This window comes from Rattus norvegicus, chromosome 17 (assembly GCF_036323735.1).
Source record: "Rattus norvegicus strain BN/NHsdMcwi chromosome 17, GRCr8, whole genome shotgun sequence".
NCBI classification, from domain to species: domain Eukaryota; kingdom Metazoa; phylum Chordata; class Mammalia; order Rodentia; family Muridae; genus Rattus; species Rattus norvegicus.
Window position 1 is genome coordinate 50,777,507 of NC_086035.1, and position 14,080 is coordinate 50,791,586.

General features: G+C 41.0%; 1 protein-coding gene across 2 annotated transcripts in view; it reads right to left on the bottom strand.

The window, feature by feature from the left end:
• Vps41 (VPS41 subunit of HOPS complex) overlaps positions 1-14,080 on the bottom strand; it is a 164,398-nt gene that overhangs the window by 18,775 nt on the left and 131,543 nt on the right. For both annotated transcript variants that reach the window (XM_039095720.2, NM_001399318.1), the window contains 5 exons: positions 13,649-13,776; positions 12,236-12,380; positions 4,838-4,879; positions 4,227-4,277; positions 1,429-1,566 (listed from right to left, as the gene is read on the bottom strand). In XM_039095720.2, the coding sequence (XP_038951648.1) occupies positions 1,429-1,566; positions 4,227-4,277; positions 4,838-4,879; positions 12,236-12,380; positions 13,649-13,776 (504 nt within the window). The remainder of the gene's footprint in view (positions 1-1,428; positions 1,567-4,226; positions 4,278-4,837; positions 4,880-12,235; positions 12,381-13,648; positions 13,777-14,080) is intronic.

Genomic DNA, 14,080 nt, shown 5'->3' on the forward strand with positions numbered 1-14,080 from the left:
GGGAAAAAGGGGGGCAGGATGAGGTATGGGAGGAGAAGGGGATGGTTTATTGGGTCAGGAATTTGAACAGAGGTGTGTAGCAATGGGGGATGGGGATCTGGGGGTAGCCATCAGCAAGTCCCAGATGCCAGGAAAGTAAGAGGCTCCCAGGGACCAACAGGGATGAGATTAGCTGAAATGCCCAACAAAAGGGATGGAGAACCTGTAGAGATTAGAGGATTGGCAAGGCCCCCAGGTGGGCGATGGGACCCCCCACTCATATCCAAATTCTGAATCCAGAAGGGCTCCTGTGTAAAGGAACTATGGTGACAAAGAGTGGAGCAGAGACTGAAGAAAAGGCCATTTTCCTGCCCTATCTCAGGATCCATCCCATATACAAACACTAAACCCAGACACTATTGCAGATGCCAAGAAGTGCTTGCTGACAGGAGCCTGATATAGCTGTCTCCTGAGAGGCTCTGCCATAACCTGACAAATACAGAGGCGAATGCTAACTAAGCAAGGGGACTCCAATGGAGGAGTTAGAGAAAGGACTGAAGGAGCTGAAGGGGTTTGCAACCCCATAGGAAGAACAACAGTATCAACCAACCAGATACCCCAGAGCTCCTATGGACTAAACCACCAACCAAAGAGTACACATAGAGGGACCCATGGCTCCAGATGTATATGTAGCAGAGGATGGCATTGCCTGGCATCAATAGGAGGAGAAGTCCTTGGTCCTGTGAAGGCTTGATTTCCCTAGTGTAGGGGAATGCCAGGGTGGTGAGGTTGGAGTGGTTGGGTAGGAGGGTGAGCACCCTCATATAAGTAGGGGGAGGGAGTATGGGGGGGAGGCGGTTCCAGGGCAAACCTGGAAAGGGGATAACATTTGAAATGTAAATACATAAACTATCCAATAAAAAAATACATAATGAAAAAAAAAACCAGTCCTAATCTACAGCTGCCCCATTCACTCCTTCGGTACTAGCCTCCAGCTGTCCTGTTCACACACCCAGTTTCAGCTTGTCGGTACCAGATACCTCCCTCTTCCTAAAGACACTTTTGTGGAGATGATACGATATCAAGCAAGGGAAAACAGTATATGGTAGAAAGTGTGACAGATATTCTAAGGAACATGACAGACATATAAAGAACAAACTGTCCTTTAAAACAGTGTACTTGTTAGAAATTGTTACAAAGTTCCCTTGTAATGAACAATTCCATAAAAAAAGAAAACCTATGATTAACTTTTGAATTGAGGAACTGTGGTGATTTCAAATCCTGGAAATCTGTGACTGATTAGCTGGGGCCCTCACAGGCTTCTGATGTACTAGTATCAGAGTCGCAGTAACCTTTCCAGCTGAACACAGGCGGGGAGAGAAGACTGACAAATGCCTTATGAAATGACAACTGTTTCTGATGGTTGCACATGGGGAGTCAGCGGCTTACCTTTTCTAGTGGGCAATGGGTACTGTCTCGGAGAAAGGGCAGTAGGTTTGGTCGATCATATTCGGCATACAGACTGATCTGTTTTTCATGGTAGCGCTGTCCCTTATGATGGTCTCTCTTGAAGAGCTTGTGCAAATACTGAAAGGAACAAGGTAATCCAAAATATCAGAATAAGAGAAACAGAATTCTTGGCTAATTTTTTTGACTTTTGATTGTTGACACCTTCCATGGCTATTAGGAAATGTGTTCTTAGAAGCAAGAATAATCTCTAGGTGAAGAGGAGTGTAGAGAATGCCGATTGGAGAGCAGACTCTGCAGCTCGTGGCTAGCCACTGACAACTATGTAAAATTAGATATGTCCCTATCCAACTGTGACTTGGTGTCTTCACATGCATGGAATGTCACTGGATTGTTATGACTGTCAAAGCGATTGCCATTTGTGCCTTACACAGAATCATACTTGGCACATGCTAAGTATGACACAAGCATTAGTGACAGTAATTCTTAACATCATCATCTACTTGCTCCAGAAATCAACTGTCTGGGTAGCAGCCTAAGATAATAATTCTATTCTTGGGTCTGGCAGGTCGCTCAGGGTTAAGAGTGTAGTAATGCAGAAGACTGGGAGAAGAGCAGGTTGGGTTCCGAACACCCACATGGCAGCTTTTGCATGTCTATAACACCAGTTATAGGGGATGTCACTTCCTCTTCTGGTCTCCATTTCCACCAACAAACCCACAGTAAACTTATATACATGCACCTCACACATTCTTACACATGAAATAAAAATGTCTTTGAAAAGTCATTTTCTTTTACATGAAAAGGCACAGGGTCATAACATAACTGTGTTCTAAAAACCACAGAAGGAACTAAATTAATCATTATATACTCCATATATCCAGTTTTAGAAAATTAATGTGATCCTTTTGCAATTAAATTATACCTATATTGATGGTACCAGAAAACAAAAACAAGTAATGAAAAGAGTACAGTTGTTTCAAACAGTTGGACTCCAAAGGGAATATTTTTCTTTCTTTTTACTGAAAAGATCGAGTAATTGCATAATACCACAAAATGGATACTCATTGTTAATGTTAAATACAAATACAAGCCTATAACCCACAAGACAGACAAAGACACGATCACACTGACCACATAAAGCACACTCGGGCCATGAGTATTTGTAACCAGGTGAATAGACCATAATAGACAAAGAGTTTTGGTTTGCCTCAAGATGTGAGTTTGCTGCCATAGATCACGCTAAGACCTACATGTGTATTACAGGAGTCATCCCTTGGGGTGTTCACATTTCTCTGGGGGTGAAGAAGGGGACATGGAACAGCCACACTGAGGTCATTTGAGGACTGCCAATAGGCTGCTTGCAGTGGGGTCTGGACGTGACCAGAACATGGTGCTTTCCCTGAGGAGGTGCTTACCAGTCACCTGTAATATAGACATTACACTTCCAGGTGGCAGAGAGGACTATTTCAGTGCCATATCTGCCACCCTTTCCCTGGTAACACTGATGCAGAGTAATGTTTCCCATAGCTCTGTTTAGAGCTTAAGCAGGTGAGAAATTGCTCAACAAGCAAAATTTTAAGATGACTAGTAGACTGGAGCCTTGCTTGGGTAAGCAAGTAATCTTGAGGGTTTTTTGGTCATGGTAATAGTATCTGCATTAAATCCTGACAATAAACAAAACCATAATATATGCAACTTACATTCCCATCCAGGAATCCTCAGGGCCTTCAGCATAGAAGCTGACTTTCAAATAGAACATTATACTTTCAGAGCAAAGATAATCCCTACTGGGATAATCCCCATGGCCACTCAAGCATTTCTTATGTTTTTAAAGCATATAGAAAATATCTCCTTGTGCTGGTTGTTTTTTTAACTTGTCATGAACTTAGACATATTTAGGAATAGGGAATTTTAATTGGAAAAAATACCACCATAGGATTTGTAGACAAATCTGTAGGCTATTTTGTTGATTAATGATTGGTGTTAAAGGGCTTCATCTACTGTGGCCCTTGCCAACCCTGGGCATGTAGTCTTAAACTTTAGAAGAATGCAGACTGAGGAAATTGAGAGGGGAAGGCAGTGCTCTCCATGGCTTCTACTTCAGGTCCTGCCTCCCAGTTCCTGCCTCAAGTTCTGGCCCTGACTCCCTTCAGGGATGGACTGGGACCTGAGAGTTGTTCTAAGAATTAACTATTTCCTCAACGAGTTGTTTTTGGTCATGGTGTTGGATCACAGCAATACCTAAGACATTACTCTTGCTTTACTTCCTGGATGACATGCTACATGGATTCAAAGGAGCCTCTGAGGAATCCAGACTAACAGCCTTCATAACACAGTTAAACCTATAGAGACAAGTCAGGCTTAGCTACAGTGTGGGTGAGAGAAGAAGCTATATATCTGTTCCTGGACACAGAATACCACGGTTTGGTATCTATACTGTTCTACTGGGCTGTGCTGGGACTTGTGACCTGATTATATTTAATAGCAACTACAGAGAAAAGATACTCTCAGGCAAAGAATGGTAGAAAATAGCAAAACAGAACATACCTTTTTTCAAAAGTTCCAATTCAATTGTAAATCAAACTTTAACCTCTTGTGCTATGACTAATTCATCACCACAGAGTCACAGCATGAGTCCCATTCTAGTAATACCTGCATACTGTCTGTGGTCAACGCTTCAACCGGAGCAGTGCCCTCTAAGAAACATTCCCTGCATGGACACCCCCACAGACATTGCTTCCTGGTGGGTTAAAAGGGCAGAGGAGACTAGCGCTCACCACATGCTGCAGCTCTGGCCTGTCTTCTAATTCTTCTACCACTTTTTTAATCTGAGGAAAGAAAAAAATTAAAAAGAAGTTACGAGGAGACAATCATATTTACAAATCATCTGAGACACTTTATTGTAGGCACAGGAGTGCAAACACTCATCTAGTAACACATGCTATGGCTTGGATGTTCCCACCAAAACTTGAGTCCTTGCTTGACTCCTAATGTGATCACTAAAAGGCAGTGGGACTCTTTCTGAGGAAGGGCTAGTGGGAGGTGACTGATTATCACAGAAAGGGACCAAACTGGATTCTGAGTGGGTTAGGCTGTCTGAGAGCATATAGTTCTAAAAGAGCAGGCCTGGTCACAGATATTTTGCATGTGCCTTCTTTCTTTCAGGGTGCATATCTGAACTCTCATAAGAGACAGGCTCATCCTATGTCCTGATATGTGACACCCCACAATGATCGCTCACTCTGCCAGCAAGAAGGCCATCACCAAGTACAGCCTCTTGACCTTGGACCAGACAGTAAGCCAGGTAAACCTCTTTTCTCTCAAGCATGCAGTCTATGGTATGATATTAGCAACAGAGAACAGATCTATTACATATGAAAAAACTCACTGAAATTTTATCTTCATTGTCCAAAAGCATGTCAACAGCTTTCTGAAATATAAATACAGCCATAGTTACTTGTCTGCCACACAAGAACAGTACACAAACTGCAGTCCATAATCCACCACAGTTAGAGGTCGAGGCCTTATTTCTTACACTTAAGAGGTACCGAGCTTCATTAATGGTCCTTATATAAAATGCTATTTGTAGAGGAATGCACATTCAAATGTGTCTTAATCCAAGGTCTGTGTGCTTTGTATGTTGTTAAACTGCTGATGCTCAATTTTTACCAAATGTGATAATTTCTAATGTATTCAAAATAGGCAACATGTTCTAGCCACTTGATGTCTCAGTTATGTTTACGTTTCCATGTGATCCTTGGTAGCTCTGGAAAATATCCCATTATCACAATCACAGAAGTGAGCAAGGGTTGGCCTGAGAGCAGGTTAACCCCAGGAAAACAAGTGAAATGCCTGATTTCCAAGTACATAAAACTGGTGGACTTTTCTATAATATGTATTGTGTTCCTAAATCATGATAAGAGGTTTACGATAAGAGGTAGTGGGACAGCAGCCCACTAGACAGAACACCCAGATCTTGCTGACTCTTCTCTACTGAAGTCTGTTCCAAATGTCATTTTTCTCTATAAATAAGGGTGTTTGATTATTCCAAAGATCTTTTCTAACTAGAAAACGATGATACCTTAACTTTGGTTCAAATTCTTTAAATAGCAATGATTTTCAGTCCAGCCATCTCTTTCCCACTGGTGTATATGGTAATTAGACTTTCAAGACACAGGAGAAAAAGGATAATGAAAATATAATTAACTCTTCTAAATCAGATACTTGTTTCTTTGAATGTATGCCTCAGAGCATGTGTGGTTAGCTTGGGGGTAACTTGGAGGAGTAGGTTCTATCCTTCTACCACAAGGATCCGAGGGATTAAACTCAGGTCTTCAGGCTTGGTGACAAGTGCCTTACTAAGTATTCACTCTAAATTTTATATGAGCATCTCATCCTTTCTATTAGTGCATTTCTGCTGAGTAATGGGCTTCATAAAGATGTTCCTACAAGCACACCATTACCTTGGACTACATTCACCCCTCCACCCCCCATATGACCCCCTCCCCGCTACTCTTGAATTCCTGTCTTCCTAGTCCCTTGGTTCCCTCCTTCCTGTTTCTGTGAGACAGGGTCTCACTATGTAGCCCTGACTTGCCTTAAATTAGATATATAGACCAGGCTGGCCTTCAACACAGATACCCCTCCTGTCTCTGCCTTCAAGGACTTGCCTTAAAGGTGTGTACCTCTACATCAGATGCTCTCAGTGTTAATTCTACTTTCATCTCTCTCTCTCTCTCTCTCTCTCTCTCTCTCTCTCTCTCTCTCTCACATGCATATGTGCACGCGCGCGCGCACACACACACACAGTTTTATATGTCTTTATAAAATCTAAGATTCACAAAAATGAAAACATGATTCACATTTCTGAGTCGTATTTTGTTTAACATGATCTTTTATTCTCTATGGCTAAATAAAACCCCACTGTGCATGTATACCACATCTTTATGCATTCACATGTTGACAGAAACCTAAACAGAATCTCTTACTGTGAGCACTGTGTACAGTGCTGTAAGAAGCAAAAGACTTCCCACAGAGCCCTTCAGGCGTAAGAAGCACAAGTGAGACAGCTGGGTCGCATTAGCTTTTACCTTTGCAGGACCCGTCATGCTGACTGCACACTAGTAGACTAGATCACTCTTGCAAAGAGCTTCTGCTACTTGCTGTTTTAGGGAAAGCTACCCCGACTATCACTCGGAGGTGAGAGGGCATTTTTATACACTTTAACTTGAATTACTTGGTGGCTAAAGATGAACTTATATTTCATGTATATTGGCCATTTGTACATCTGTTTTGTCTGTTTATCCTGTTAGTAGGACAGTTTGCTTCCTTAGTATCTGCTTTTTAAATTCATTATATATTCTACCAGATTTATATATTCTATATATTATATATTCTATCTGTAGGTCATCTTCTTCTGACTCATTTCCTTTGCTATGCAGAAACCTTTTAATTTTATGCAATCCTGTTTGTTAATTTTCAGTTTTATTTTCTGGACTATTGAGTCCCTTTTAGTTCTACAATGTCCCCTTTTTAGTTCTACAATGACTGTTTTCCCCCACCTCCTGCCCCTTCAAGAAGGTCTGATTTAGTGGTAAAATTGAAGGCTGCAGCTTGCTCCCTAATTACTTGTTATTGAAAAGCAATACCATAGGATTTAGGGACATAGGCTTTAGTGCACAGCCCTTGCAACATAAAGTTAATACATTGTCATTCTGATCAAACTGCTGCTGGGCTATCAAGATGACTTAGGGATAGAGGCTATAAGGTCCTGATTTCCTGAGCTCAATCAATGGAATCCATATAAAGTTAGGAGAGAACCGACTAGAACAAAAGATCCTTTTCAGAATGTCTTCCCTATGCTAAATCTTCAAACATTCACCTTGTGCTTTCCTTTATCAATCTCCATTTTCATTTTCCAGTTTTACTTGGACTCAGGTTGAACTACCTTTTGCATAGGGTGAGAGGTGAGGGTGGGGATCACATCTACCTTCTTCTGTACATGTCCAGTTTCCCTCACCACTGGTTGAAGAGGCTCTCTTCCAATGAATGTACATGGCATCTTTGTTGAAAACCTGGTGCCAATTCTGTGGCTTTATTCCATTGCACTGGTCCACAGATCTGGTTTGGTACCAGAATGGTCAAGGTTTTGTCACTATGACACTCTAGGGTAAGTTTATTGTCTATGGTGGTTTCCTAAACATTGTTCTTTTCTTTACATTTACTTCAGATATTAGGATTTTTTTCCTAGTTCTGTAAAGAATGGCAATGGAATTTTGATGGGGTTGCATTGACGCTCTACATTGATTGGGGTGATTATACTAATTACCCTTCTTGTGACAAAGTGCCTGACAAAAGCAACATAAGGAAGGAAGGAAAGAATTGAAGAAAAGAGGGAGGGAAGGAAGAAAGGAAGAGAAGAGGGAGGTCTTTGTACCTGAGATAGAATTTCTGCAGACAAGGTACTGTTTTAATCCAATGTTCTAATTTGTGTCATCAAAACATAGTTGTTTATTAATTCTGTTTCCAAGTATGGAGGTCAGAGGATAACCTTTAAGAATCGGATCTCTCCTTCCACCATGTGGGTGCACAGGATGCAGGTGACTTAGGCTGTCAGGTACCTGCTGAGCCATCTCTGCGGTACTAGTCTGTGTCTTTTGACTGGAGAGTTACAGCCACCAATACTGAGTCACTGCTGGAAAGTGTGTATCAGTGGCTGTAATATGGTTGTTTTGAAATGTCTGGAACTTGGGGGAATCACACTTGTGCATCTGCTACTGTAGTATGCTTTGTTCTCTCTTGCGTACTCAGGGTGTGTTTACCTTTCTCTTCAATGTGTACATTTCTCTCAAGAATTCTCAGCAATGTGGACTTGGTGCTCATGAATCCCGTTAGTTTGTCTTTGTCATGGAAAAGCATCCTTTCTCTTTCAATGTTCATGATAGCTTCGTGAGTTCTTACACTTTTCCTAGCTTGGGCTACATGTATCTTCATCTTAAAGAGTGTCGCGTTGTCATGCTCATGGTCTGCCTTTGTACCTGATTCATTTTATTGTGCAGCATCTAAACATTATTTATTTCTTGTACATTAGCATTTATTATCTAACATATAATACGATGTGGAAAAATCTCTTCTAGTCTTACTGGCTTAGCATTTTAATTAATTTTGGTATCTACATGGCCATGACTATGAAAATGTTATGCATGACTAATAAATTATGTCTACATTCAGCCTGACATTACTTCTTGTCATATTTATGATTTTGGTCATTTAATGGTGTCCCATAGATCTCACCTGTTCTGTTCAAAAAGTATTCTTTTTCCTTGTTTTTGTGTGGACGCTCTAGTTCTTCTAACTTACTTTCCAGACCCAAATCTGTTATCTACTTGATCTATGTTGGTGAGCCTTCCCACTGAGTAATTTTATTTCCAAATTTCATTTTGAGATTTTCAGTATTTCTAGCTCTTTAATGAATTTCTCCTCCAATAGCCTGCGTTTATTTTCTACTTCATTCAACTGTTAATTTGTATCCTTGCCCAGTTCAACCAGAAGTTTGCTGCTTCTTTGTTTTGAATTCCTTGTTTTGGTCTTCACATTTCTTGTGTAACTGTCCTGGATGTATACACGTAGGGTTGGAGTTACTTCTTTTTAATCAACATGTTCTTTCAGGGGAAGTACATGGAACACTCATGTGGAACTAGCTTGTAGCGCCATCACTTACTCTTAAACTGGATATAACCTCAGGAGTTCCGGCCTCTCTCCACATGCTCTGAACACGAGGCAGCCTCTAATACTGCTCCACACGCTCAGTACTAACTGAAGAAGCAACCACAGTAGGCAGCCGGGTCTGCCATGCAAACGTAGTAATAGTGAAAAGGACAAGTGCCCCTTCCACCTCGGTTTGATATGAGGAGCTTTCTTCTGCAGTTGTGTGTTTGGCATCCTAATGCCTCCTGTATTTGGATAGCCATCTCTTTCTCTGGATTTGAGAAATTTCCTCCAGGATTATAAAAACAACTACTATAACTTGAAGTTCTCCTTTTGTTATGATTCATAAATTTGATGATAACTTTGGGGGAAATAAATGGGCATGAATATTATGTGCACTAATATACTAAAAAAGGTTGATATGGAATAAAAATAAGATGAATAAGACTGGGGATTAGAATTGAAATAATAAAGAACAGACAGAAGGCTAGGCCTGGTGGGACATGCCTTAATTCCAGCACTCAGAAGGCAGATGCACATGGTTGTCTAGCCTGGCTGACACAGTGAGTTCTAGGCCAGTCCAGGGTACATTAGTGAGATCCTGAAAAACACAACAGTACCAAACTAAGACAATAACAAAACAAAAAGAAACAAAAGTTCAAATCTGATAAATAAAAAACAAAGAAAGAAAAAATAAATAGGAAGAGGCAGTTGGGATACTGTAATGGAAAGGAGAATTTAAAAATCATTAAAGCAATAAAAAAAGCTATAGAAACTAATGGTTAAGAAGTAACAGGAAAATGCATGAGGGGTAAAACAGTGAGAAAATGAGGTATGAGTGATATGGAAAATATGTGGGGCCCAGGTAGGAGAAACAGTCATGAGAACACAGAATAGGTGCAGAAATAGCAGGAATGATCACAACATCTACCTGTGTGATATGAAGAGAAAACAGTTATGATATTTACATGAGTGATATTTCATAAAGGAAAAAAGCTCAGTGACATAGAGGTAAGTTGAGAAGTATTCCAGTATTAGCATCTCCTCCTTGCTGGGTGATATGAGATCTGGCCTGTCTTATGGAGAAATCCTGGTGATGGAAGCCTTGGTATTTGTACTATAGCTGCAGATCAAATCTGTTACACCAGACAGACTGGTGTACTGGTTCTCAGTGGAGTTCAGAGAGACAACTTGGTTGAAGTTCTGCACAAGTATCAGAGTTCTGTCTTCAGGAGTCTCCTGGTTGAAGAATATATCTGCATCCTCCTCTCCCACTATTTAGTGTGTTTGGGATGGCCATGCTTCCCCTGAAGGATTTCATGTCTACAGCCCTAATATGGCCAATCCTATAACTTCATCTGCTGTTTTGCTGGACAGATTTGCCTGCCTTACCAGTATTCAGGCTGTTAATTTGTCGGTCTTTGGATTTAGCTTGAGGAGGTTTGCTCTCCTCTGTCACAGTTCAGGTCACCTATGTAAAGAGTTCCCATCAATCTGCTGTGCTGTGACTCAAATGTCCTGGTGGGTACTGGGCAGGCTGTGGGGGTTACAGGGGTAGTTAAGACATCTTTCATTTACTGCCGCTCTTTCTCACCCTGTGCCCTGACTAGTTTCTCCTAGGATTCGCTTGTTCTTTGCCCCAAGTAGTAGTTTCCTACTGTCTGTTTCATAAACCTTATTTGACTTTGTTTTGCTCTCTTTGCTTCTGGAGGCTTCCTTCACTCTGTCCATCGCAGACTTGATAAGAGTGTGAGGGAGAACTCCCCTGTCCCCTATAGCTTTGTTCAGTGCTCTAGCTGAAAGTATGTAGGTGTTCTGGTGGCTTAGCATCCCACACTTCTTGAAACACTGTGATCCTCTGCTACCTTTCCATAATTCTCTTCAATTTTTGGAGATACAGGAAAGCATGCCTATCCCTGACCTGCTATTTCCTTTCCTTCTTCAATAATATGCTTCCTTCTACTCCTTATAGTCAGAGCCCTCCACCACCACCACACACACACACACACACACACACACACACACACACACACACACACACACACACACACACACACCATGCTTCTGAACGGCCTGGGCTGCATGATTCTCTATAGGCCAATAGTCCTGACTGACCAGAAGCATCTCTGAGCTCCTTGTAGAAATGTGCTCATCCTTCTGGAGCTTGCAGAATACTTTATAATTTATTTTCCAAATAAAAGATTTGTGTTAGTACTTTAAATTAGATTCATTTTTACAATGACTGGGACAGGCAGAGGCAGAGATGAAAGGGAGAGAAAGAGAGAGGGGGGGTGAGATGGAGAGAGAGGGAGAATGAGAAAGGGGTAGGGAGGGAGGGAAAGAGAGGGGAAGAGAGGGGTGGGAGGGAGAGAGAGAGTGTCATTTTGGGAAATCTCTGTGTAGAGTATATAAGAAAGTTAACTGAGCAAACTGGGAAGATCAAGGCAGTAAGCAACATGGTTTCTGCTTCAGCTTTTGACTCCAGATTCAGACTTTGAGTTCCTGCCTTGGCTTCCCTCAATGGACAGGGGCAGAGTATAATAAACCAAGTCAACCTTTTCCTTCCAAGTGCCTTTTAAGCATGGTTTTATCACCACAAAAATCACACTGGGACAGGGTATAAAGTTTAGACTCTGAACAGAAATTCATTTAAATTTTCATGTTGAGACAAAGATTAAAACAGTGCAATAAACCAAAGTAAAGGTTATTTTTCTTGCTTATGAATTATATGGATTGCTTTTGTTTTTAAAGTTCAAATACTTTTGATAAAGCACTATACTGGTATTGGGGCACAGCTCAATGGAAGAACCTGTGCTTACTATATACAAGGCCCTGGGCTTAATCTCCCACTCTGTCCCACCACTACCACAAGAAAAGTGCCTGATATTAAGCTATAATGGCTTTCTCAATAACTATACAAAGAAAGGCCTTCAGAATGTCACCTACTAAAATAATGTGGATGGTATGTCAGAGGGCTCTAAGCACAGCCAGCACATGGTCAAGTATGTGACTCCCTTGGACAGGTAGCCGCTGATTATACGTTTGAACAGTTAATACACAGTAATAAGAAAAACATTACCTCTGAATCAAAGTCCATTAATAAAACAATTTTATCCTTGATGGAGCTGAAAAGATTATGCTTGTGTATCAGTTGGAAAACATCTTTATGTCTTAACGTTAAGTATATTTCCAGAGCATTGCCATAATTTTTGTCATAGGTATACCTGGTAAAAAAATTAATACTTATTAGTGGTTATAATTTAAATGTACAGAGATTATGTTTCATAATTGTAAAAGCTAAAATAGTTTTCAAAGAGAAGAGTTTACTCTGGCAAGTGTTTGCTAAGATTTAAAATTCATGGTCTCCTGGTACTCTTTTCAGAAGCCTGCCTTTCTTCTCACCAAATTTGCAAAAATGTATAATATTCAAATAAGTGTTTTTTTTTTCTTTCAGCCTCAGTCTCCACGTTTTATATAAATCCATATTATAGACACGAAACTGTGGTCCAGAATGAAGGAAAAGCTCTTCTTAATCAATAGAGGAACTGGTCTCAATTCCTCTTAATCAATAGAGGAACTGGTCTCAATTCCTCTTAATCAATAGAGGAATTGGTCTCAATTCCTGTACACAGTGTTCTCCTGACCAATGCGTCACATTTCAGAAGCTCATTTGTAGGGGTGTTGTATAAAGCTGAAACATATTTTTCCACTGAAACAATATTTTCACACTAAGTCCCTCATATAGGTGAGGAAAGCCATTTGACCAGAAATTACCCTGCTGTTCATACTAACAGTGTTAAAGAATCTAGTGGCACCAGAAGAAGCTTCTGATAGAAAACAGAGTTTTCTCCATTAGGATGCCACACAATCATGACTCCCCCGGGCCAAGTCCCATGTGTCCTTTTCTCATCGTTGCATCCTTTTCCCTAACTCTGACAGAAGTGATCAGTGAGGGAAGTGTGAGGTTGTGGGTCCTGAGGAAGGCATGCTGCAGGACCTCCTGGTCTGTGGTCCGCCATCTGTTGCCCTAAACTGAGGCTCCTCGAGGGTATAGCTTATCGTTGTGTTTCAGACATATGGCACAAAGCCAGATGGCAGTGCCTCCAAAAGAAAAAGTATTCACCAAACATCACTTGCTGAGCCCCAACTTTCAAGTCTGAAAGTATCCTTATAACAAAGTGTAACCTGTAACTTTACAGATAAAGATTCTGGTTCAGAAAAAGCAACAGACTTGCAGATTTAAGAATAACAGAATCCAGAACCTGGCTCACTGGGAGAGCCTGATGGAGCCTGGTACTATCCGTCTCCTCACCAGGACCATCCATACCACTCCATTCCTCTGGCAAGTAGATCACATTATAATGTAGCTTCAAATATTCATCGTCTAGTTACTCACTGAGACTTAGAAAAAGAATTCCAATTAAGAATAGATACAGGAAAATGAAAAGGCCTTGCCACCATTCTGAGATATCAAGAACTAAAATATACTCACAATTCTGCCAGTGTTTTCAATAAAGTCTTGTTCTGACTGTCCTTCTTCAGGTGGTCTCGAACTGCTTGAACTATCACAGAATTGTTATACAGATCTCCAGGCCATTCTCTGATCAATGTGGCAAAGCCCTAAGCAGAGAAGAACAGCAGAAAAAGAACACTCTTCATAGTGTGATACTGTGATATTCACAGCTGGGTTTTAACTCACCCTCTCTTGCTCTTTATCCATTCCCCAGTGCAGGCGTAAAGGCTTCGTAGGTTATAAGAGCACTTCTAGAGGTTCCAGCCCCTTGCCCATGAAGGAAGGATGCTAAGTAACCACACTAGGCCACTCCGGGTTTTCCGTTCTCTCTACTAGCCATCACGCCTATGCAATGGACTTTCCATAAATGTGTGACATGCCAAGGTTTAGAGAACTTTCTGACTAGCAAAA